At 36.0% G+C, this 26,763-nt stretch overlaps 2 protein-coding genes and 1 non-coding gene across 3 annotated transcripts; 1 reads left to right on the top strand and 2 right to left on the bottom strand.

Annotated features, from left to right (window-relative positions):
* Positions 1 to 6,087: 6,087 nt before the first annotated feature.
* On the top strand, positions 6,088 to 6,212 carry LOC121793226. The gene has a single exon (XR_006049062.1). It is a non-coding gene; the product is annotated as a U11 spliceosomal RNA (small nuclear RNA).
* Positions 6,213 to 8,197: 1,985 nt separating this feature from the next.
* Positions 8,198 to 15,551, bottom strand: LOC121792955. The gene is made up of 9 exons (XM_042191104.1): positions 14,993 to 15,551; positions 14,752 to 14,892; positions 14,506 to 14,678; positions 13,556 to 14,433; positions 13,285 to 13,457; positions 12,940 to 13,197; positions 11,196 to 11,251; positions 9,167 to 9,318; positions 8,198 to 8,573 (listed from the first exon to the last, which is right to left on the bottom strand). The coding sequence occupies exons 1-4, from the start codon at positions 15,491 to 15,493 to the stop codon at positions 14,406 to 14,408; spliced, it is 843 nt and encodes a 280-aa protein (XP_042047038.1). The 5' UTR covers positions 15,494 to 15,551; the 3' UTR covers positions 8,198 to 8,573; positions 9,167 to 9,318; positions 11,196 to 11,251; positions 12,940 to 13,197; positions 13,285 to 13,457; positions 13,556 to 14,405.
* A 1,467-nt stretch (positions 15,552 to 17,018) lies between these two features.
* Positions 17,019 to 18,294, bottom strand: LOC121792953. Its single transcript, XM_042191102.1, has 3 exons — positions 17,699 to 18,294; positions 17,458 to 17,598; positions 17,019 to 17,384 (listed from the first exon to the last, which is right to left on the bottom strand). The coding sequence occupies exons 1-3, from the start codon at positions 18,251 to 18,253 to the stop codon at positions 17,181 to 17,183; spliced, it is 900 nt and encodes a 299-aa protein (XP_042047036.1). The 5' UTR covers positions 18,254 to 18,294; the 3' UTR covers positions 17,019 to 17,180.
* Positions 18,295 to 26,763: the final 8,469 nt, after the last annotated feature.

Here is a 26,763-nt window from a genome sequence, read left to right as displayed (position 1 = left end):
GGACATTGTCTTCACGTGATGAATACTTCACGTTTCGGGAGGACGGCATCGGGAAACCCGGCCTTACACCATTGCAAAAGTGCACGAATGCTATTCGTCAGTTGACATACGGCACCACGGCGGACCTTTTTGACGAGTACCTCCACTGTGGGGAGACTACAGGCCGCGAGTGTCTGAAGAGCTTTTGTCGGGGGATAGTAGAGGCCTATGGCGACACATATTTGCGCAAGCCGACAGCCACTGATTGCCAGGGTCTGATGCAGATGCACAAGAGGGCGCATGGGTTTCCTGGGATGCTCGGGAGCATCGACTGTATGCACTGGGATGTTGTAGCCTGGTGTCCATTTTCTCATTTTAACTTTTTCGTTTCGTTAATTTGTACATGAAATTAATTTAAATCAAAAAGTAACAGTATTTGTGTTTGTATGTTTAATTTTGTTATATTGTTATAATTTTGTAAATTTCAATGTTAATAAGTGGCCGAGTGGGAAATTATGTATTTTATGTCTTGTTCTTTTCGTAAATTTATAATAAAATATAATTTTGTTTATTTTTGTTTTTTTCATAAATTTCTGTAATAAATCAGTTTAAAATTATTAAATAATAATATTTATATTTGATTTTAGAATTGTTTGTGCCATTAAGAATAAGAAATAATTGCAACCTAATATGATTCCACCCTAAATAAGAACGTAACATGAAGTATATGAATCAAAATGGCTAAGAAAACTATTTGATCCAGCAATATATCCATATTTTTGTTGTAGTGATCTTCCATATTTTCACATTTTCATCAATATAACTTAATAGTGATTTAACTTTACAAATATAACAAACTGGCAATTAAGTAAAGAAATAATAGCTAGTAAAAAACTGATTTTTATCAAAACTGGTTTAATATGCAAGAGCATTTTGTTTACACAGGTTTTGTTAATTTATCTTTACTCTATTTTTTTGATGATAATATAAGAGAAAAGAAAACCTTGCATGAAATGAAAATAGAAAATATTCCATTTATAAAATATGATATAAGTACCATGCTATTCTTCTAAAACGTCAAGTAATATGGTTTACTCAATAATTTTCTTCAAAGCACCCCACACACAAAATATAATCTACAGTTTCTATCTAAAACTAGTAGTATAAAAGCCAAGTTTTGAGTCTCTAATATAATTACTACATTTTTTAAAATAAATTTGTTATTGTTAATTTAATTCTTAATTTTAGAGCATTTACAAACCTATAATCATCAATAGAAATATAAATGCTACTACGACATATAATTATTTTATAATAATTAATTATTTTATATTGATCAAATTAAATTTTAACTAATGTCTCTACATTGCAATGAATGCTACGTACAGTTAAATGAGAACCACCATTCCACCTCCAAATTACTACTTGGACTCTTCATACATAAAAATAAAAATCAAAATAAAAATCAAAATAAAACGTTTTTAATTAACATGTAGTACTAATCATCTTTACATTTTCCATTTCTTAATCATCTTTTACAAACTTTAATTATCTTTATAGCACCTAATTTATGTACGAAATTGATTTGACCCAATGTTAATCACGTTTTTATAGGTTATAAGAGCATCCGCAATGGCGCATAGCGCACCGCCCAGCCGAGCGCCGGCGCTAGGTTGTGCGCTAGGCGAACCATTACCTCCGCCTAGCGGTTTTCGGATTAAAAAACCGCCTAGCGCTAGGCGATTTTGTGGCGCTTGGCGATCCGCTCGGCGCCATTGCAGCGTTCGGATCGCCTAGCGGATTTTTTAATATTTTTTTATTTTCGAAACATTATATATACGCGGTTTGCACGTCATTTTCATTCGCACCACTTGTTTTAACGAGTACTCTCTCTATCTTAATTTATGTACAATATCAACACCAAGAAATGGAGAACACCAACGAAGGTACTCCAGTGACGAGCGGGTCTCAAACTCCCCCAGTACCCGTGGGAGGTGGATGGGCTCCGATGCCAGGGTACTACAACATGTACCCTTGGCAGGGGATGATACCCGGGATGGCAGCTGGGGGGAGTATGTTGGCGTGGCAAGGGGTACCGGGGATGCAGCCCGGTGTGCATATGATGCCGGGGTGGGCACCCGGGATGCAGATGATGCCTGGGGGGGACGACGATGCAGCCCCCGAAGCAGGGGATGTCAGGGTGGGTACAACCCCCGACAGGGGGGGTACCGGGGATGCAGGGGACGCCGGGGGGAGGAAAACGTCTATCGCCCCAGTTTTGATTTTTCAACTGCTTCTTCGCACACTTCGACCCCAGCGGAGGCGCAGTTCACGCAATTTGAAACTTTCTCCTTAGAGGAGTTGGGGTTTGATATGCTCGGTGTTCCGGAAACTCCCGTTCAAACGGGGGGAGCAGTGCGGGGCGCCCTGAAGTGTAATTTTAGGTTTACTACAATAAGATTATATAACACTCAAGTTCAATTATTTAACCCAAAATTACTACTTCGCTGCAAGATTACAGGGTCGTGTGTAGTACTTTGAATGTCGATCCACAGGGAAGGTAACGATTATTTAATTCCAAAACACAGAAAAGACATAATAAAAGAAATTTTGGTTTGAAGATTTTGATTAAAGATCAAGCAAAAACAATTACAAGAAATTAAACGATTGAGACAAGTGAAGAGAAGAAACGGTCACTCCAAACAGTTATAGACAACAAGAAGATTTATCTTATATATTCGATTCTATCTCATAACATGCGGGACAAAAGCAAGCTATATAAGATGAAATCACTAAACATGATAATCATCAATGGTTAGAGGATAGCTAGACACATATACCTAAAACCAAATTCCACCACTCTAAAAATCCTACGGAAGCGCTAGATTCAAAGAACAGTTTCGATTATGCTCAACGTCCATTACCAATTTGTCATCTGAACAAATCCAATTGATAATCCAATACTACTTTAATCTATCTCATTTCAAGCTAAAGAGGCGTCAAAATAAGATTATTAAACTATCACAAAAGATGCACCTTGAGGGATAATTTCATTCAATGTACAAGTAGTAGAGACGATCATGAAATAGATACGAACATTGGATAAATCACGAAATTTACTTGTCTACAACATGTTTGGAGCAACACTAAGATTTCTAGCCAAGCATTTCCAAAGTAGCGATAATAATAAATGGAGAGTCAACAATTAAAACCATGGACCACATTTCCAAGTGACTTGGTTATTTCTTCTTCACGATCGTGCTTCTCCAATTCTCAATTCAACTCTTTGTAGTGCCATTCTACCCAAAATCAATGCTTCATTTCTCCCCTGATTTTCGTCTCGCCTCCCCCTACAAAAAAACGTCTCTTTTCTCCCCACCAAAGCAACCGCCGCGAAAACTGCCATAGTGCAGTTACGACATCAAATGCCCGACCGAGCGTTTTTAAGAGACTAAATAGCCCGACCGGGTGCCTGCTTCTTGTTCACGCCGTGCACATTTCGCCCGACCGGGCGTTTCCCGTTCTAAAAATCGCCCGATCGGGCAAACTTTCTGGACTCCTCATGCGTTTCGCCCGACCGGGCGTTTTGGCAGCAAAGAATCGCCCGATCGGGCAAAGAATCTGACCTCTGCAAGCTTTCTGTATTGAACGAACCCCATGCTTAAATTACTCCAACTGAAAAAGTATCCAAGAATCGCCTTGAAGCTGAGGTTGATTCGAGGCTGGAGGGGGTAATTATGTTGCCACAGCTGGGGACGACTTGTCTGCAGTTGAGATTTGGGATGTTAATATTGCTGAAAAGCTTGTGAAGCTGCCTAGGAGCTCATTGGATCGTTCTGCAAAGTCGAGAGGAATGTGCATGGCTGTTGGAGCCTTTTTGCCATCTGAATCAGAGGTTTATGCACATGTTGTTGCTGGATTTGAGGATGGATCAATGGTGTTATGGGATTTGAGAAATCCTTCCTTGTCGGTGACTGGTGTGAAATTTCACTCGGATGCAGTCCTAAGCTTGTCAATTGACAGTTCATGAGTTATAATTTACATAAAAAAATGTAGTCTAAGGGGAAAAAATATAGAAAATATGCTTCGCATCACGCCCCAAAGAAGAAGGGCAAGGGGAAGAAGAAGGGCGAGTCGTCGCAGCCGGGTGAGGATAGCCAGATCCGGAGGAGGTGGACGGACGCTGAGAACGTCACGCTGTGCAAGGCGTGGGTCAGTGTTTGCGATGATCCTCTCGCTTCGAACAACCAGATGATCGTCAACTTGTGGGGCAAGATAGCAGAGCCTACAAGACATTTTGCCCGGAGGGGAGGCCACGCAACGGGGAGGATTGCCGGAAGGGGTGGGACCGAATTAGGGCTGCGGTCTCCCGATTTGCGGGCTTGTACACCAACGTCCCCCGCATGCAGCGCAGTGGCCAAACGGAGGATGACTGCAGGAGGATAGCGGAGAAAGCCTTCCCCCAGCCCGGGTTGTATAAGGAGTTCACCTACTGGAATTGCTATCTTGTGCTAAACGACTCCGAGAAGTTCCGGGCAGGTGTCGACGCTAGCTGGCCGAAGAAGCACCGACTGAACTATACCGGTGATTACAACGGCAGCAGCGGTGGTTCCCACGACCTCCCCGAGACGGCCCAGGAGGTCCCGACCCCTCGTTCGTTCGCTCGCCGAACTCGACCGGCTGGGCAAAGGAGGGCGCAACGGGAGGCAAGGGGGGCGCCGAGGGTTCCCAGGAGGTCCAGTCGGCATCCCCCCTTGGCCAGTCCACAGAGGATCTCAAATTCTTCGCGCGTCAACAAACGCGCGCTCTGATGTTGAAGACGTTAGCCGAATGGCGGGCGGCGACGGACCCCGGCGAGAAGAGGTTTCTTCACTCATTGCTCGAGAGCATGCGTGACGATTTGGAGGCGGCACGGGGGTACCGGCGGGAGTGGAGGCGGCGGCGACGGTGGCAACTTTGGCGGCGGCGATGGTGGCGACAGAGGCGGGGGCGAGGGTGGCGACATCGACGGAGGAGGCGACGATGGAGACGAGGAGTGAACTTTTTTTTATTAATGTACTTTTTTAATTATTGTAATTTTTTTAAATTATTGTACTTTTTTTTAATTAATGTACTTTTTAAAATTTTAATAGTATTATTAAATTTTCCCGTATATGTGTCGTAAATTTAATTCTGTATGTTGTGTGATTGTTAATTATTTGTTTTATATAATTTTGAGTGATGTGGCTAGGCTATGGCTGGACTATTTGCTTGTCTTGATGATGTGACAAGAGGATTTTTAAGGCTAATGATGTGGCAGGAGGAGTTTGTGGCTTGGCTATTGCTAGGCTATTGCTGGGCTATTGCTGGGCTATTCCTATTGTGGATGCTCTAATATTGGAAAATTTAAAGAGTTTTTCTTATTGCATCAAGTATAGAAAGTGAAAGGATTTTGGAAGAATCTCGTAATAATTTTTTTGTCTAGAAATATGGTAGTATGATAGTATTTGGTGAATCAACATTTAGAGCATCCACAATGGTCTACGACCTCCAATAGCCCCCACATAGCCTTCCCACTGCCACATCATCCAGCACTAAAATCCTCCTGCCACATCATCTCGCCACATCAACTGGACATTCAATAGCCCTCACATAGCCTTCCCATAACCTATCCATATCACTAATAACAATTATATAATTTAATTTACAATCGTAGCAACATATGGAATTTAATTTACGAGACAAATACGGGAAAATTGAATAATACTATTAAAATTTTAAAAAGTGCAATAATTTTTTTAAAAAAAGTCCATTAATTTAAAAAAAAGTACAAAAATTAAAAAGTACAATTAAAAAAGTACAATATTTCTATATGGAAATATAAAACATTCAAGGATGTCTCTATAAAAGAGAGACAACCTAGAATGGTTTTTGTCCCACATCGAATGTGAAACATAAAACATTCAAATGTCTCTATAAAAGAGAGACAACCTAGAATGATTTTTGTCCCACATCGAATGTGAAACATAAAACATTCAAGGATGTCTCTATAAAAGAGAGACAACCTAGAATGATTTTTTGTCCCACATCGAATGTGAAACATAAAACATTCAAGGATGTCTCTATAAAAAAAAGGGTCGGTTGGCTAAAATGCCATGCTAGCCTTAGTTCGGTTAGTGCTGTATGGAAATCAAGACATGCGGCCGACATCATTTTTGGAAACTTCTAGGGTTGGCTCCTTGGCCGACCCTTTTGAAAAAAAAGAAAAATGATGTCTCGATAAAAGAGAGACAACCTAGAATGGTTTTCATAAATTCGCAAGCCCATTAAATATATATGGGTTATTACGAATTTCTTGTATAAATTTATTTGTAAAAATTGTTTTTAAATATAAAAAACAATTTTCATAAATAAATAGTATTTTTTAAAATTTGTTTTTTTTTTAAAAAAAAATTCGAATTTTAAAAATTCAAATTAAAAAAAAATAAAATCTGACGTCGGTCTGACGCCGATCCGGGGCCTACAATGGCGCCGTGAGGATCGGCGTTAGAACCGGTGTCAGAACACGAATCGGCATGGGCACGCCCAAGTTGACGCCGATTTCGCCGACGCCGGTTGCAATGGTTCGGCGTCAGGACCGGCGTCGGCGAAAAATCGGCGTGCCGGTTTTGACGCCTCCATTGCGGATGCTCTTTAGTGTAAATGCATTAATTCTCATTTCCCTAGCTACGAATTTTCTACAAATATTTATCGGAAAGGGTCAGATCGGTTGACTATTTGAACTTTTGGCTATTGTTCCCCAAATGAATGCGCTTGTAAACAATTCTTTTTACTCTGCTGGATTTTATTTTTTACATTCCTATTTTATTTTTTTTTTGTATTTCTATCTCGGTTTGTTCATTGATTTGTATTTGTAAATTACTATGTTTTCACCCACATAAAAACTAAAGTTGGCAAAATAAGTGCCTTGATCAATGGATATTATATTTAGCTAATATTTAAGCAAGAAAGTCACAAGTAGTGATATAAGACAACCACTACTTAAATGCATAACTATAGAACACGAATTCAGTTCATTGTAAGAGCGATTTAGCTCACTCTAAAAGCGTTTTACTTTAACACAAATTTAAAAATACGAAGTGAACCAAAGTGTAATTATAGTGAACTCAATATTTCACGGAGTAAATACAATTCATTATCAAGTTATAGTGAACTAAATCGCTCTTATTATGAACTAAAATCGTTCTTATAGTGAGTTAAATTTGTGTTCTCTGATTATACACTTAAGGCTAGTCATATTTTGATCATCTCCCAGAAAGTCAATATATAAAAAAAGATAAGTTAGATTTATTACAACAAAATTTTCATATATAACAGATCTCTATTTTCAGCCTACATAGGTTCAGGTTCAGCGTTAGTTTTCTTCTACCATTTCTATTTCAATCACTTCATTTTTATGTGAGTTGATCAAAAAGAATATTAGATACATTTGAACGTATAAAACAAATCTCCAAATGAATTTTCAATTTTGTTAATTTTCAGCTTTGATAAATGAAATCAATGTTCAATTCCAACCTATTATTAGAAGCATGTACTCGAAATTCTAAAAATAGTAATGGTAATTATGAGTAAGAACAAGAATCTACTTTCAATTTGCTAAAGAAAAATAAATAAATAAATTGATGTTTGAGCTTTGAATTTGATATTCGAATTTGAAGATGGACTCTAGGTTGGAATATCAGTGTTGCCCAACTGTTTTGGGTGAGAGACAGAGAGGCGTGGTTGGAGGAAGCAATTGAATTGCTATTTTTTTCCTTCTTTACTCTCTCCGTCCCCGATTAAAAGTCACACTTTTCTATTTCGGTCCGTCTTCAATTAAGAGTCACACTTCATTTTTATCATAAATGGTAAGTAGGCACCACATTCCACTAACTCACTTCGCTCACATTTTATTATAAAACCAATATAAAAGTAGGTCTCACATTCCACTAACTTTTTCAACCAACTTTTCTTTACATTTTTAAAATCCGTGTCCGGTCAAAGTGTAACTCTTAATTGAGGACGGAAGGAGTATTTGTTATCTCCGGATTGCAATAGTCAACTGAAAACAGAAATGTGATATGATCTTCAAATATCATTTACTTTATGGCTCGTATATGATAGTATCTGTACCAGGAAATATTTACCCAATTTTACTAATACATTTCACCCATTTTTTTATATTTCTTAAAACTGACTCTTAATCGCAGAAACAGTATATGTCAGTGACTCTTCAAGCATTAACACAAAATTTCAGATTCCAGAAGATACAGAGATGCTGCATTTCAGTTTGTGTCAATCTACACAAGACTACGCACACAAATGTAAAAGTATGCCTTCTAATTTGTACACAACTAATCTAAGCTCATACACGAAAATTCACTAAGGCTCAGAATTATCCAAAGCACACTATATCATTTCACATGATATTCATCGAGGCATGTTAGCAACATAGCAAACAAATTCACATGACACCATAAGAAATAATGGTACTTACAATTCCCTCGGCCATTTTTCAATAGCGCTTGTTGGACACCTTCCGGAGATACATCACTACTAATGTTTAGGCTCTCTGCCTGTGGAGTAAACAAAGAACAAGTTGGATATTCGGAAGCCATATAATCAGTAGCCTAAGAATATCATGATAATAACAAGGGTAGAAATGAGGCAAGAAAAAATAAGGAAAAAAAGGAGTATATAGATATAATAACAAGAATAAACGTTCACAAAAGTTGCACCCATTAATTCTATCAAGTAAAAACATTGATAAGGTTAGAAACCATTTTCAGCAAAAGAAATTCAAAAAACCAATGAATAGACAAAGAAAGATGCACACAAGATGCTTGACCTGATCTACTCATTGGTGCAAGGTACATTAGTTCAGAGCCTTAAACTGTAGAGTTTGATCATAGAAGTCCCTATCCGGAAAGCTCTTTTATGTACTGAACATTTTATGACTGCATATCTATTTTTTCATAAGGAACTATGGAAATTCAAAACCTCAAAGAGAAAGGCAGAGGCTACATATAGACACATGGAAATGGGAATTATACTTTAGTTTAGTGAATATGGTAAGGGCATTCATCAAAAGGATCAAAACAAAACTCAAAAGAAGTAAAGCACATGATTCAGATCATAAATTTACACATGTTAAGTGACAAATGAAAACCTGATAAAGCAGCAAAATAAGAGCACACCCTAATGTACCCTGATGAAAGTGCCACTAACATAATAAGCAGCCTCCCTACCCAAGTCCGTAGCTGCTTCAACTGAGGGCACACCAAATTGCACCATAACTGAATCGGTATCTCCAAATATGACCTGTGAATTTAAGGTTTCAATTATCAAAATACGAACATGACCTAAGAGACCTTGAAAACGAACTAGAGATTACAAGGAGTATATGATATAGAAAAAAAAAGGAATAGAGTGACAGCCAAAGTTAAACAGTGAGTAAATGACCAGGAAGACAAATTACTAAAGACATTAGTATTCTTCTACATAACATGTTTGTGCATATATATTGGTAATAAGACAAAGGGGGAGATGATATGTGGTTCCTCTGGGACTATGTATCATAAAATAAAAGGGTTCGCCTAACTAGCCCCTTCAGTATCATGTCTACACGACAGAAGAAATAAGGAACTATTTAATCAGCTCCCAAAGAAGTCAAGTCAGATACATTTCACTACTGTGAATTCCAAGGTTAGAAGTAATCTGCCAACTTCATGTTCAGTAAACCATATCCAATTTTCTAGCATAAAGAATGAACCTCACTGTATAGCACTATTACAGTTATGCATATCATCTCTGCTTCTTTCTTACTTCAAAATTTTCAAGGAGCAATGCTTCCCTTAGTTTGTACCAATGGTATTGCAATGAAGCAATTACCATTTAGGTGGCATGCGTCTTTTATGTTGTAAATGCAAAATTTAAGAAAGCAGCGTTGTAATTGCAACAATTGCAAAATAAATACCAAATAACTAAGGATACACAGGGAGTGCAGGGCAGGGAATGTACTCCGTCAGTGAGCGTTCCATCCATTAGTGCAGGGAAGTCCTCTATCAATTTATTACTCAGTGTATTTTGGTTTTGCACACGAACTTAATTGTAGTAACAATTTGATGGAAGTTGATGTGGCTTGTAACAATTAGACTGGAAATAACAATGAATTATGCAGCCCAAAAGTTGTCTTAAGATTACTTTTCCTGAACAGAAGAAAAGTCCCTAACAAACTTGAAAAGAAATTTTTTCTCAAATTTATCTGGAACAAGTATACATGTGGCATAGTAAAATATGAATATATCTATGAATAAAATATGTAACTGTAGTGAGTCTAAATTCACATTTGAAAGGTAAAACGTACAAGGTAGTAAAAAAAATAATTTACTTAAGTCCCTTCAAATCTGCCTTGGCCCTTCTACGAGCAGTCAAAATTGCAGGCATAATTCCCCCAGTTGAATGAATTTGACCCCACGATCCCATCACCGCCTCATATAAAGAGAATGCATTTCGTGTGAGTCACAAGAAAACAGAGAGAGATGTAAAAGTATTCCTTATGATGTGCACAACTAATCTAGCTCATACATGCAAATTTGTTAAGGCTCAGATTCATCCATAGCACATTATATCAAATTCGTTAAGGCTCAGATTCGTCAAGTTCTATCAACTGCATCCTTGTAAGGATCTTCATTCAAGGACTAAAATTACATAACAAAAACAAGGGGCGGAGCTAGGAATTAAACTCAAGAGGGGCAAAAATATACACAAGCAAATAATTGAAAATTTAAGAAGGAAATCAAATAAATATTTAAATTTAAAGAAAAATTAGTATAGAAGAACATTTTTGAACAGGGGCAATTGCCCCACTACATATACATGTGGATCCGCCCATGACAAAAGCCAAGGAATACCAGACAGACAGAATAAAAAGTTGCTAAGACCAAGATCCAATTGCTAGGAAAAATATGTTGTTCCATCTATCACCACCCATGTGAAAATCATTCACTCCAGAAGACCAAAACGTACACACACAACCAGAGCAAATGGATCTTTACCATTCTAAGGTTCATGAGATTTATTACAGAAAACACATCAAGAAACCATGCAGTTTGAGGTTCAATATATTCGACATCTGAAGAGAAGGGGTAGAAAAATAACAACAATAACAAAAAATAAAATTTACAGATTATGTTTACCTTTATGGTGCAGTTAAAAATAGATCTTCAAGCTCATTTTCCCGAAGAACTCCATCCTATAAAAGCAAAAAGGAAGAAACAGGCATAAAGAAAGCAGTATCGAATGTTCGATAGTCTATTGGATGGATCTGAATATCTTTAGATTAGTCAAGAAAACAGAAGTGTCTATGAAGCAAGAGAATAATATCACCCTAATAAAAAAAATGAATGTAATATAGTTTGTCTAGGCCCTGAAAGCCTGGAGCTGGTGAGAGTTTAAATCAAAACCAATTTTATGTTGGCGTCTAGCTTGCCATTTTAACCTCATGATTATGGATTAGAAATTTAATGAGCTATGTTCTTAAGAAATCATCAACTGATTTCTCAGTTATAACCTATTCAGTACATATTTTAAATTATGTATTACTGAATGTAGTCTGACATATAATTCATTTGAAAGTTCTTATGAATGCAAAAGGTCCAACTCCAAGAGCAATGCCCTAAAACTCCATAATATAATTCCATAGATCAACTTTTGGTGCATGCACTCAAAAGATTTGAGTGCGGAATATGGTAACTAACACAGTATAGTAGTTGTCATAAATTTCCAAATTACTTGCCATTTAGGAGGCATCATCGTTGCAGTAAGTAGTTTTCCGCTTTATAAAAAAAAGGAACAGAAATGAATTGGTTTTACAAAATTTTAACAGCATAACATATAGTACAATATGCCCACCAGGAGGTCAGTGATTGAAACACTTATAGCCAGTTTTTTGGCAAAGCACTTGTAGCTAGTTTTACTAGTGATTAAAAAGAAGTTGAGTTTCAAAAACACGCAAATAAAGGCCTTGATGTGGCAGAAGCAAAATTATCTACAAGAAATATACTGTTCAACTTGTTCTTTTGTGATTCTTCCTTTTCCTTTTTCGGTAGATAGGTACATTTGTTTGATAATGGTTCAAATATTCTTAAGCCAGCAACGCAATGATTAAGTGCAACATATCTCAAATAAATGGCATGAACATGACCCAAACATTGAAGCAAGACTAAACAAGCACATAAGTTATGGTAAATGACCTCTACTGAGGGGACTAAACAAGCACATCATAACGTATCTCGATTTAATAACTACTTAATTCATTACTGTGTTTGAACTTCATTGATATGAAGCTGAAGATAAAAGAAACATATATCATCCATTTATCTGGTTTTAACTTTAGGTTGTGCTCTACCTATATACCAGTACCACACATTGCTATGCCTCATAATACAGTTTAAATATTTATTCATGTCTTCAATCTGAAAAAACTTATTCAACACTCTGCAAGCTTATGAGCATAAAACAAGGATAAAGTAAATGCTTACAGAGGTCAACCATTAGAAAGATAATGGAATGATATACTTGTACTGTTGTACATCAACTCAAAACATATGCCACCATCAAATAATTTTAATTAATAACTACTTAATTCATTACTGTGTTTGGACTTCATTGATAAGAGACTGAAGATTATTTAATTTTTTTTTAACTTTTATGGGCTGTTCTCTACCTATATACCAGAACCACACATTACTATACGTCATCAAACAGTTTAAATATTTATTCATATCTTTAATCTGAAAAAACTCATTTTAAAAATGAAAAAACTAAGATTTGAGGATCATCCACCAACTCGGCATCCAGCTACAGACGCTTCATCCACTAAGATTTCTGTTAATTCAAATAAATATAATCACAGTCAATGCTCAATGAATAGAGACACACCTGGCAATCACCTGATCTGGGGATGTGGGAAAGGATAAACAATCATCCCCAAATTTTAGCACATCATTGTACCCGAACTTTTTCCAAAGAGTCCATGTGGTCTCAATTTGTCCTTTCCCTATTAAAAGAGAGTGAAGAAAAAAAAAAGCCTGCCAAGGTAAGACCAAGTTCCTTCACCCCTTCAGGCAACTTTTCTCGAACCAAACTCTTAATAGCCACTACTTCAGCAGGTTGTAAAGGAGAAATGAAGCACTTCACCTAAGTAAAAGAAATTAGATAGAGTTAACGAAATGTAAAGTAGAAACTTTATCATCAAGTTTTAGGTAAGAAGAAAAATAAAAATACCAGAAATTCATTTAGCTCGTCATCACTGAGAGCACCATCCATGTCAAGATCACAAAGAAAAATATCCTTTGCGCTCTCATGCATCATGGTCTTAAAGCTTGGGTTTCTTGATCAAACAGAGGTGCTGTAGGGTGAAGGATAGCCTTTTGAGCAAAGTAGAACACTTCTTGGATCTAAAACAATTTATGAAGACATCAGTTATCTGAAAAATCTAATTTATCTAGGGAATTTCAAATGGAAGTCATAAAGCAGGTTAAACATTGTCTTAAACCTGGAGCATATTAGCTGCAGTATATTCTGTGCAAGTCTCAATCTCCTGAAACTGATCCATAAGAGCATCATTTCAACACTCAAACTGTACTCTTCATCTCACCTGACGAGCTTGCAACCAGCCACAATTACCGGTGCTCTGATCTAAGCAAACCAAATCTACAAGTTCAAATAAAACAATGAAAAACACCAATACAACTCAACACAAAGATGATCAATTTCCTCAGCATATATCAGTTGCAAAAGGACAATAAACATCCATAGCTGCACATGCATCTCAGGTACCATATAAATGAATCTTTTAAGGGAGTGGAGTTGTGGGCAGTTAACAAAGAAAAGAGGCAGTTTCTATAATATTGGTTCAGGTCAAACTCAAATGGATTCTCTTATCAGCCAATTTCTGAATGGTGTACTACTAAGAAAAAAAAATCAGCATGATAATCGAGCTCACTCACTTTCCAGTTAGTTATGCAGCAGCAATCAGCTGTTCAATCCCCTGACCAGCTCATACAAAATACTAGGGTAGGTAACAATACATCTCGCCGAACAAACATTCAGTTATTCATACATCTTCAACGACGGAGGCCTTTGCATTACCAGCAAGATCAGCATATTTTCTTCACCTTCTAAATTAATTAATTAAGATGGAAAAAGGATGCAAGAAAAAATAACTCACATGTATTACAAAAGTTTAAACCAATTATTTCATCCAATAACAGCACAATACCAAACAATTCGAACCTCCAACCTTCGAAGCCCATGGAGCCAGACCGTACTGAGGCGATTCAGTGTCAGATGTTGATCGCATGCATAAGTCAACACTACAGCATTGACTGACGCGCTTCAATTCCTCAGCAATTCTTCCCTTTATACTCCAAACTGCATTGACGGATCAATGAATCAGAATCAATTATTATATGCAAGTGACAAAAATATGTGTGTTGCGTGCACCTGCTGGAGGTGTCAACAATGATGATGATGATGATGATGGGGACAACAAGAGTCATAGTAGCAGCTCCTTCTGCTTCGATTTTTTTTACAACAAGAGTCAAAAACATTAGCGCCCCTGGGTTGTACACGTAGACAGCCTTAGCAATTTCCACAAACTCATAAGTTTTGCTTTCCTGCAAACGATGTTTCAATCATAAACAAACAAACAAATTTGATCATCAACAAATATACATGTATGTACCATACCATGTCAACATTGATTTCTTCAATTGCAAACCTTGCTGCCCTATGCACATGATCATGATAGATGGGGTCAGACACATCAGCGGGGAGGAATTTCAGATAACTCAGCAGCCAAGAAGGAAGGCGCACATCCACATCAAAACCCTACCTCATATCATTATCAATCAATTACTCATAATCTCCAAATTAAATATGAATCAATCATAATATTCAGATTGGATTGTATTGAATCAGATGTACTTACAAAGCTATTGCGGACTTGACTGATGTATTTGAGAATGGTCTCGCGGTCGCAAGTATCTTTTTCAGTATCCTCCACCATTGCATCGTTTCCAATCCCCTCCCACATTTCCCCATCTTCCTCACTTGAGTAATCATCATTCCTTGTGGGATCATAAGTTTCATCTTCGAATGGCATCTTTCCGTTGTACCGCTGAAATAAATTATATATATCTTCGAATTTCAGTACCTTTCTCGTTTCTTTTTCCTCTTTCATGGCGGAACCACCACCGGAATCGATTTTCGCAATATCGCCACCACCGGAATCGACTTTCGCAATCTTGCCACCACAGCCACCGGAATCGATTTTCGAAATCTCGCCACAACAGCCATCGGAATCGATTTTCGCGTTCTCGCCACCACAGCCACCGGAATCGATTTCCTCTGTTTCCTGAATCTCTCCTCTTTTCCGTTTACCACACACAACGGAATCGACGGAATCGGTGTCGGATTCCCCCAAAGCCATTTCTCCAATCTGGATTTTAGGGTTTTCCGTATTATCAGAATCACAAGTAGTATTATTTTTTTCAGAGGTGATAAATTACTATTAATTAGTTTCCTATATTACATAATTACCCTTGTACGATACTTTAGTAAAGATTGATTTAAGTTTTTCACAATCAGCAGTATTAGAAAATGATTGACTGAATCTTCCGTAATAAATTGCATAACTTATAATTAGGTAAATAATACTAGTAGTACACATTAGTGGCATAATTTCTTTCAAGAGGATATTTCTTCATTCCTATTTCTCAATATTTAAAATCCACCATACAAACAAAATTAATAATAAACATCATTCTCACTATTTAAACTCTACCCAACAAACTAAATTATGTAGATAATATACATTAGTTGCATAATTTCTTCTTACATAATTTAAACTAAATTTAAACTCTTCCCTACAGATTAAATTCTCTTTTAAAATACTTTCGCACTAATTATTAATTAGTATTAAATAATCTTTACATTTCTAAGTTAGAAAACGACTATGTATATAATTAATATCTTAGTGTTATCACTAAATAAAATAAAAAATAATAGTAATAGTCATTCACATTCAATTATTTTAAAATTTTAAATTAAAAAAACTACTCTATGTGTATATTAATTTCTTTATAGTAATAATAATAATCGTAGTTCGCATCCAAATAAATAATAATAGTAGTTCGCATCCAAATAATCTTTAAAATTATACTCCCTCTGTCTCAGCTAAGATGACACATTTCTCTTTCGCACTTGTTTTACAAAAATTATAGTAGGAGTAATAAATAGTTAAAGTTAAGATAAAGTAAAATAAGAGAGAGAATAATGTAGAAGAGACTCTCCTTTATATTATTCTATCTCTTACTTTACTTTTCTCAATTTCTCAATTTTAACTATTTATTGTATTTTTTTAAAACACATGCGAAAAAACAGCGTGTCATCTTAGCTGAGACTGAGAAAGTAAGTTATAAAAACAACTTATGTGTGTATAATAATTTCTTAGTGCTGTCATCTAAAAAATAGATATAATCATTCACATTCAATTAGTTCATTATTAAATCATATTTAAATTTGTAAGTTATAAAACGTTTTCATGTGTATATAATTAATTTATAGTGTTATTATCCAACTAAACAATCGTAATTATTTGCATTCAATTATTTTATTAATAAATAATAATTGTCATCCAAAGAATAATCATACTTATTCATATTCAATTATTTTATTATTGTATCAAATAATTCTTAAAATTCAAAGTTATAAAAACGACTACATGCATATATAATAAATTCATATCGTTACATCAAATGAAATACAAAATAATAATAGTCATTCACATACAATTATAAGTTATAAAAATGATTACATACGTATATAATTAATTTCTTATTGTTATCATCCAACGATAATAGCCATTCACATTTAATTATTTTATTATTAACTCAAACAGGGGAGTAGTACTATATACACATCCCTTCACTACCACATACTAGAACAATGCAACATTTTATGACTTGTAAAAGGGAATTCAAATATTCTTGAATTGGTAGACGAGACAGCATAATCCAGATAACAACTTGAATTAGATTCTACCAGAGTTGTTCAAACATAACATATCTAATACTACTATTATAGTGCATAAATGGATAAACGCAGAGATGGAAGAATCAAGGGTTGGCATCTAGTTTAACCTTCCACTGATCGAGTTTGAAAGGTTTAGTAATGGGTTGATTGACAATTGCTTGGATAGTCATAGTAGCAGCTCCTTCTGCTTCGACTTTTTTTACAACAAGAGTCAAAAACATTAGCATCCCTGGGTTGAACACGTAGACAGCCTTAGCAATTTCCACAAACTCATAAGTTTTGCTTTCCTGCAAACAATGTTTCAATCATAAACAAACAAACAAATTTGATCATCAACAAATATAAATGTGTGTACCATACCATGTCAACATTGATTTCTTCAATTGCAAACCTTGCTGCCCTATGCATATGATCATGATAGATGGGGTCAGACACATCGGCGGGGAGGAATTTCAGATAACTCACCAGCCAAGAAGGAAGGCGCACATCCACATCAAAACCCTACATCATATCATTATCAATCAATTACTCATAATCCTCAAATTAAATATGAATCAATCATAATATTCAGATTGGATTGTATTGGATCAGATTTACTTACAAAGCTATTGCGGACTTGACTGATGTATTTGAGAATGGTCTCGCGGTCGCAAGTATCTTTTTCAGTATCCTCCACCATTGCATCGTTTCCAATCTCGTCCCCCATACCCTCATTTCCAATCCCCTCCCACATTTCCCCATCTTCCTCACTTGAGTAATCATTCCTTGCGGGAACATAAGTTTCATCTTCGAATGGCATCTTTCCTTTGTACAGCTCAAATAAACCATATCTATCATCGAATTGCGGTACCTGTCTCGTTTCCTTTTCCTCTTTCATGGCGGAACCACCACCGGAATCGATTTTCGCAATCTCGCCACCACCGGAATCGACTTTCGCAATCTCGCCACCACAGCCACCGGAATCGATTTTCGAAATCTCGCCACAACAGCCATCGGAATCGATTTTCGCGATCTCACCACCACAGCCACCGGAATCGATTTCCTCTGTTTCCTGAATCTCTCCTCTTTTCCGTTTACCACACACAACGGAATCGACGGAATCGGTGTCGGATTCCCCCAAACCTGTTTCTCCGATGTGGAAATTAGGGTTTGCCATGATTTTCAGAATCGTAATTTGGTTTACACAATAATTTTTCTTCAAAGCACACCACACTCGAATAATAATAATAATAATAATAATAATAATAATAATAATAATAATAATAATAATAATTAACAAAACTATATAGTGTACTAATTTTAATATTCATGACTAATTGATTGAATTATTTAGCACACATATAGATAGTATTAGATAATATGTGGAGTAGTTTATTTTAGAAAAAAATGAACTAGAACGATCTACAAATGAACTCCGTAATTTTTACAATCTGAATATTTTAAAACTATCTAAAAATCATAGTTTTGTTGTTCAACGCTAGAAATTATTTTGACATTGATCATATCCGAACCGAACAAAATCGAAATTTTAAAATTTGGTACGATTTTATAAATGCAAAATTTTCGGTTTTTTAGGTTCTGACGGAAAAAAAATTGAAAATTCAAATTATTTACAATATTATATTTCCTCCGTCCTAACTAAGTCGTGTTGTATTTTTTTGGGTTGTCCCAACTTAGTTGAGTCATTTCTTTTTTTTGACAAAAAACAAAACATCTAATCAATTTTACCTTTTTCCATCACTTACTTTACTCCCTTTATCTTTTCTACCTTATTAATCTCTCCTACTTTTCAACATGATTTCTTAATCTCCGTGCCCAAAAGTTATGACTCAACTTAGTTGGAACGAATGGGGTAGTATATATTATATATTCTATTATATTTAATACTAATACTTAAATGAATTCTAAACCATAAAAGAATACCATAACATTATATAATTTCCGTTTTCTCGGTTTTTTGAAATCTCATATAATTTCACTTTTTCGGTTTATTTCGATTTTTGTAGTTCGGTTTTTGGTTTTTTTGGTTTCTATTCGGTCATTTTAAACTAAATTAGGCTTTTCGATTTAGGCAAAAAACGGAACCGAAACTCGAATGCTCACCCCTATACATATTCCACAATTCTACAAATTAGGGATTAATTATAATTGTTAATTAATTTAGCTCTAACAAAGAATTTAAGAATAGATTAATCAAAGCATAAAATATAAGTTTTAGAAAAAATAAGGATTTAATGGTACTGAAATATTACATAAAAAAATATTTCTAATTTTTCTTTTTTGCTAATTATTAATGTACTTTTATTGTGTTTTTAAATAAATACATCAAACAAAAATAGAAATATGAAAAAAAGAGAAGGAAGAGAAAATAAGTAAAAACCGTGTATCCTAATTATCAAGGTGGCTCATTTTAATTCAGTAGTATTAAATAGACAAGGTTTTACTATTATTTAAAACCGATAAAATCTTCTATCCTATTCACGTCTTCTTCACTCATTCATGGAAGATGAGTGTTGCTTAATTGCTTAATTTGCACCATACAATCGTATGCTTCCTTCCTTTTGATTTTCAGTGGAGATTTTTTGGCTAGTAGTAAACGGGAATTCAAATATTCTTGAATCGGTAGAAGAGACAACATAATTCGGATAACAAGTTGAATCAGATTCTACAAGAGTTGTTACTACTTCATCCGTCCCACAAGAATATGCACTCTTTCCTTTTTAGTCTGTTTCACAATAACAGTAAAAAACATTAGAAAGCGTGGGTTGTACACGTAGACTGCCTTAGCAATTTCCACGAACTCATAAGTTTTGCTTTCCTGCAAACGATGTTTCAATCATAAACAAACTGTTGCAAACGTGAAGGAAATAGAGAAGCCTCAAGCTTTTCATTTCCTAAGCCTTTTGGCTTTTCACTCCCAAGGTAACCTCCAAAATGTTTATGAGGTGACTTAATGCCGAGACTCTTCATGTAGGTACTCCCATCCTATAAATAGGTGGAGCTTGGGAGAGTAGAACACAACACCAACACTACAACAAGCATTCTCACTTCTCTCTCTAGTTATCTACATCATAGTGTGCATTCTAGGAGCATTGCATAGCTCAATTCTCGGAACTCCATCAAGTTCGCCGGTGCCTAGCGGGTTTGAGGTGCTTCTACACGCTAGGAAGAAGTCGTTTTATCTTTGGGGGCAATACGTCATTCCGTGAGCACTAGCCGGGGCGTAATTTGTCTTGCGGAAAGAGGGTTTTCCTCGACTCGACTTATAAATTTGGTTTGCTTTATTTCCATGGTAATTTTCATTCATCTTTTTGTTGCAAGTGTGAAAATGTTATATTGACCAAGTATGGAAAGTTCATAGGTGAAGGTCACCTAGTGAATGAACTTTTTGAGCTGAATGTTACGGTCATTCACCGTGGAAAAAGGAATAAGCAATAAGGAAGATGACACTTCCTCTTATTTGCTTGAATGCTCTGATTTAAATTATGGCATAATAGATTGGGACATGTAAATCTAAATGCTATAAAAATATTAGTAAATCTTAATTTACTGAAAGTAGATAAGTTTAACTCACAAGAAAGATGTGAAGTGTGTGTTGAAGCCAAAATGGCTAAACTGCTGTTCCATTCGGTAGAGCGAAGCACAAAACCTCTTGAATTGGTCCATACAGACGTATATGATTTGAAATTTGTGCAAACAAGAGGAGGTAAAAAGTACTTCATCACATTTATAGATGATTGCACAAGGTATTGTTACATTTATTTATTAAGAAGTAAAGATGAGGCAATTGAAGCGTTTAAAGACTTCAAAAATGAAGCCGAAAATCAACTTAATTGTCGAATTAAGTGTGTTCGAAGTGATAGAGGTGGTGAGTATGTAGCGCCGTTTGTAGAATTATGCCATGCAAGTGGTATAATTCACCAAACCACAGCTCCATATTCTCCTCAATCAAATGGCGTTGCTGAACGCAAAAATCGAACACTAAAAGAGATGATGAATATAAGCCCGATGGTACTATAGATAAATCTCCAGACTTCATAACTTTTATGTTGGATGACGAACCAAAGTCAGTGACGGAAGCTTTGTCTGGCCCAGACGCAGCATGGTGGCAAGAAGCTATCAACAGTGAAATTGAATCCATCATGAGAAATAACACTTGGGTGTTAGTAGACTTGCCTGAAGGCTGTAAGGCTTTAGGGTGCAAGTGGATTCTGAAAAGGAAATATAAGCCCGATGGTACTATAGATAAGTACAAAGCTCGCCTAGTTGTCAAAGGCTTTAAGCAGAAAGAAGGGCATGACTTCTTTGATACATTTTCACCTGTTACGAGAATCACTTCCATTCGGGTGCTTCTTGCGATTGCTGCTTTGCACAATCTTGAGATTCACCAAATGGATGTGAAAACTGCGTTTCTGAATGGTGATCTGGAAAAAGAAATATATATGGAACAACCCGAAGGGTTTGTAGTGCCTGTACAAGAGCGTAAAGTATGCAAACTGGTAAAATCATTATATGGGTTGAAGCAGGCAACGTTACAATGGCACTTGAAATTTGACAATGTGATGTTGTCAAATGGGTTCACTATCAATGAGTGTGATAAGTGTGTTTACATTAAGAACACAGATAACGGTTTTGTTACTGTGTGTCTTTATGTAGATGATATGTTGATTATGGGCAGCAATAGTGCCATTATCAATGAAACCAAAAATATGTTGAAGAGAAATTTCGACATGAAAGATATGGGTTTAGCTGATGTGATTCTCGGAATCAAAATTAAAAGGAATCATGAGGGAATTGCTCTGACACAATCTCATTATATTGAGAAAATGCTAAAGAAATTTCACTCGTTCGATTGTGAGCCAGCTAAGACTCCATTGGAACCCAACGTGCATTTGAGTAAGCACACGGGTGAGCCTGTAGCTCAAGAAGAATATGCAAGGATCATAGGGAGTTTGATGTTTATCACAAACTGCACCCGACCAGATCTTGCGTGTACGGTGAATAAGCTGAGTCGATTTACGAGCAACCCAAGCAAGGAACATTGGAAAGCTCTGCGTAGGGTTTTAAGATACTTGAAGTATACTCTTAACTTTGAGCTGCAGCACACAAGATATCTCCAAGTACTTGAAGGGTATTGTGATGCAAATTGGATCTCTGATTCAAAAGACTCGTTCTCGACAAGTGGTTATGTGTTCACTGTGGGGGGTGGAGCTGTTTCGTGGAAGTCAACGAAACAGACGTGTATTGCTCGATCCACCATGGAATCTGAGTTTATCGCATTGGATAAAGCAGGGGAAGAAGCCGAGTGGCTCAGAAATTTCCTAGAATGTATTCCATGTTGGAAGAAGCCAGTGCCGACAGTAGTGATATACTGTGATAGCCAAGCAGCTATAGGGAGAGCACATAGTGGCTTATACAATGGTAAGTCTTGACATATTCGTCGACGACATAATACCGTCAGATAATTGATCACAAGTGGTGTTATCACAGTTGACTATGTAAGGTCAGTGGATAACTTAGCGGATCCGTTTACAAAAGGTTTAAACCGTGATCAAATGCATAAATTGCTAAAAGAAATGGGACTGAAAACCACATCTTAAAAGATGATTATAGTGGTAACCCAACCATACGATTGGAGATCCCATGGGCTTGGTTCAATGGGAAAACGAAGCTATATGAATCTAGTTGTAACACTCGGAAGATTTTTAATCTTCGCCCATTCTTTAGAAAGCATTGAGTGTTGTAACCTGCATGTGGTAAGAGGCTAAGTTTTGACTTTTAATGATTCTTAGAAACCTCGAGGAGGTGGGTATTGCAGAATACCTAGAAAAGAATTACCTATGTAAGTGAAGAAGTGTGGGCCGCTTCAACATGTGAATCACTTATGAATCCAAAGTGGTGTTCCATGGCCAGTAAAGGACACAAACGTGAGAACTGATGAGTTTGTAAATAATATTGTGTCAATATTATTGTCTCGGTATACACCAAGGAGCAATGGTTCAAGGCATCACGTCCACCAGGCCGCCGGTATGCCCGATAGTGTTGACTATGGAAAGTTCAAAGCCCCAAGCTACTATTCCAAATGCAATATTGTTTCTCGAGAATTGAACAAAAGAGTCTGCATACATGCATTTTGTGTCTGGTGTTGGTTTGAGCTTGCAGCGCTCTAACCAATGTGGGGGATTGTTGAAAACGTGAAGGAAATAGGAGAAGCCTCAAGCTTTTCATTTCCTAAGCCTTTTGGCTTTTCACTCCCAAGGTAACCTCCAAAATGTTTATGAGGTGGCTTAATGCCGAGACTCTTCATGTAGGTACTCCCATCCTATAAATAGGTGGAGCTTGGGAGAGTAGGACACAACACCAACACTACAACAAGCATTCTCACTTCTCTCTCTAGTTATCTACATCATAGTGTGCATTCTAGGAGCATTGCATAGCTCAATTCTCGGAACTCCATCAAGTTGCCAGTGCCTAGCGGGTTTGAGGTGCTTCTACACGCTAGGAGGAAGTCGTTTTATCTTTGGGGGCAATACGCCATTCCGTGAGCACTAGCCGGGGCGTAATTTGTCTTGCGGAAAGAGGGCTTTCCTCGACTCGACTTATAAATTTGGTTTGCTTTATTTCGATTGTAATTTTCATTCATCTTTTTGTTGCAAGTTTCCTTTCGATTGTAATAGTTAGAGTACCGCCTGTACACGGCTTGGGAATTTCTTCCCTTATTTCTAACACAAACAAACAAACAAATTTGATCATTAACAAAGTTCTGAATCTATTAGCTTGACTGATGTATTTGAGAACGGTCTCGCGGTCATAAGGATCGTTTTCAGTCTCGTCCAACATATATACTTTAGCTTCACCATCATCACTTGAGTAATCATCATCTTTCCTCAAAGGATCGTAATCTTCATCTTCGAAGGACATCTTTCCTTTATAGCGCTGAAATAAACCATATCTATCTTCGAATTTCATTACCTGTCTCGTTTTCTTTTCCTCTTCCGTGGCAGAACCACCATCGGAATTGATCTTCTCTGTTTCCTGAATCTCTCCTCTTTTCCGTTTACCACACACAACGGAATCGGTATCGGATTCCCCCGAAGTTGTTTCTCCAATCTGGAAATTAGGGGTTTCCATGATTTCCAGAATATCTATTTTTGTGTTTTAATGGAGAAAGGATAATAACTAATGATGAAAAGAAAACCTTGCATGAGATAAAATAGAAAATATTCCATTTACTATAAAATATTGACATTATGGCATAACTATCTATGTGGAGATGTCATGTAATTTGGTTAACACAATATTTTTTCTTCAAACCACACCACACTCAAAATATAATAATAATAATAATAATAATAATAATAATAATCCATAATGAAGGATTATGTGTCTTGATCAGCAGTACCTTCACGGCTTCACCACGGTTAACAACTACAGTACTACACCTTGAAATGAATTAACAAAATTATATAGTGTAATAATTTTGATATTCATGACTAATTGATTGAATATATTTATTTATCACACACATAGTAGTAGATAACATGTGGAATAGTTTATTTTAAAAAGAATTAAAACGATCTAAAAATAATTTTCATATATTTTTAAATGAACTAAAACAGACTAAAAATAAATTATATGTTATCTAAAAAATGACAGTTTGTGGTTCGACGCTAGCAATTATTTTGATATTGATCGTAATCCTATAAATGTATATATTCCACAATCCTATTAATTGTTATTGTTAATTAATTTATCTCCAACCAAGATATTTAAGATTAGATTAAGCAAAACATAAAATATAGAGTAATTTTTAGAAAAAATAAGGATATATTGGTATTGGAATATGACATAAAAGATCATTTCTTTATATATGGGACAATTGGTTTTGGCAGCAAGTTTCTTTGGTCACAAGTCACTCGGTCGGGTGCCATGTCAAGACACGGTCACCCAATCGGATGTGAGGTGCAGCTGGATCTGGAGATTTCCGCACGGCCTTGTGCAGGTGAGAAACCCATCGCACAGTCTGTTCGGATGGGTGGGGATGTTGTGCGAAGGCATCCCACGGGCCGTGCAGCCGGTGGGCAACGCACGTGGTTCGTGCATGGTTTCTTCTTTGAAACACAATAATAACTTGAAATTAAAAAAGAAAATGAATCATACTTAATTCACATTAAAGAAGCAACTTTTTAAAATTCCACATAACAAGTGAAACTAGTGATCTCATTTATGATTTATCTAAACATAATTTTATCTTGCGATAAAAAATGCAATAACAGAACAAAAGCATAATTATAAAAACTGAAATACACTTTTTTATTTATTTAATACCATCTCAGTTCTCACACAAGAAAAAGGGACAAGAAATTTCACCCAAAGAAAGAATGATGATTTATAAACTTTACGAACAACACACGATTTTCATCTTTACGCTTTTAGTTCACCCAAACACCACCAACCACGCTTTTCAGCTTCTGCTTTAGGCCATATCCCAAGCACGACTTCTAATTTAGTAATTAATTTTTAATCAGTCGCATTCTTATAAATTCTTTCACTATCAATCACTGTTAGAAGCCTTGTTTGGAATTTTCAAAGATATCTTTTTTTCTTACCAAACTGGTAAATTCCCTTCTCAACCTAATTTTATTTTCTTGGATACTAAATTCCAAAATTGAAAACGATAATTTTGTTAATCTTTATTAATGTGGAGTTTCGTATTCATAGAGAAGATAAAGTTTATGATTTGTTAGCCTCTTTCGGCACATAAGCCAAAACACCATCTTTCTTCATTGTCATCATAAAGATAGTGTTTAGTTTGTCAAAATTAAAATATGGTCAAAATTTGTGTATTTACCTTAGCTAAGCTTGTCATTGTTTTGTATTTCAAATTAAAAGAAGTGTTTGGTTTAGTTTTTTTTTTATAAAACAAAGAGCAGTTTGATACCAAGGACATAAACATCGTTCAAAACCTCACCTATGATAGTAATTATTAAGTACTACTAACTAGTTAAAAAAGAAAAGCCTTAAGTGAATACTAACCTTTAATCCAGATGCATATTAGAATAATTCATATCAATAAACTTGATTAAATGTAAAATTTAAAATATTTAAAAAGTTCCCACCACAAATAAATTTAAGGACAATTTATCATCGGAAAAAGAATTATTTGTGTTACATCACACAACAAAATTATAAGCCCGCAATCATTTCACACATGATTAACGTGGGCCCAACTTCAGGGCATCTATTTCGTGGACGGCCATTAAACGACACCGTCCAAGCAACCCAAACCCCACATTTAAAAGACGGTTTGTCAATAAGAGCAAAGCATCCATTGCAAAATTACTAATATAACCCCAAACCTACTTTTCCAAAGCTGGCAAATTACGGAATCTTTTCCTCTTTTACGTTAGATTTTCTCATAGGGATCAGATTTGCAGTCTAAAAAAAATACTACTGTTGCTCAACATGTTACTACTACTTGATTTTACTTATATATCATTTTAATTATATGTTGCTCAACATATTAGTGTTGCTCTTTCGTAGTTTTTGCTCAACTTATTACTACTGTCAATTCTTGATTGTTGCTCAACGTATACAGTAATTCGTGATATTAATGTGTTTTACGTAATGGAATTCAAAGATAAGTATCAACTCACAAGTCCATTC

This window comes from Salvia splendens, chromosome 2 (genome assembly GCF_004379255.2).
Source record: "Salvia splendens isolate huo1 chromosome 2, SspV2, whole genome shotgun sequence".
In the NCBI taxonomy this organism is placed as follows: Eukaryota; Viridiplantae; Streptophyta; class Magnoliopsida; order Lamiales; family Lamiaceae; genus Salvia; species Salvia splendens.
Note: the sequence above shows the minus strand (reverse complement) of the source record. Positions and strands in the feature narration are given on the sequence as shown.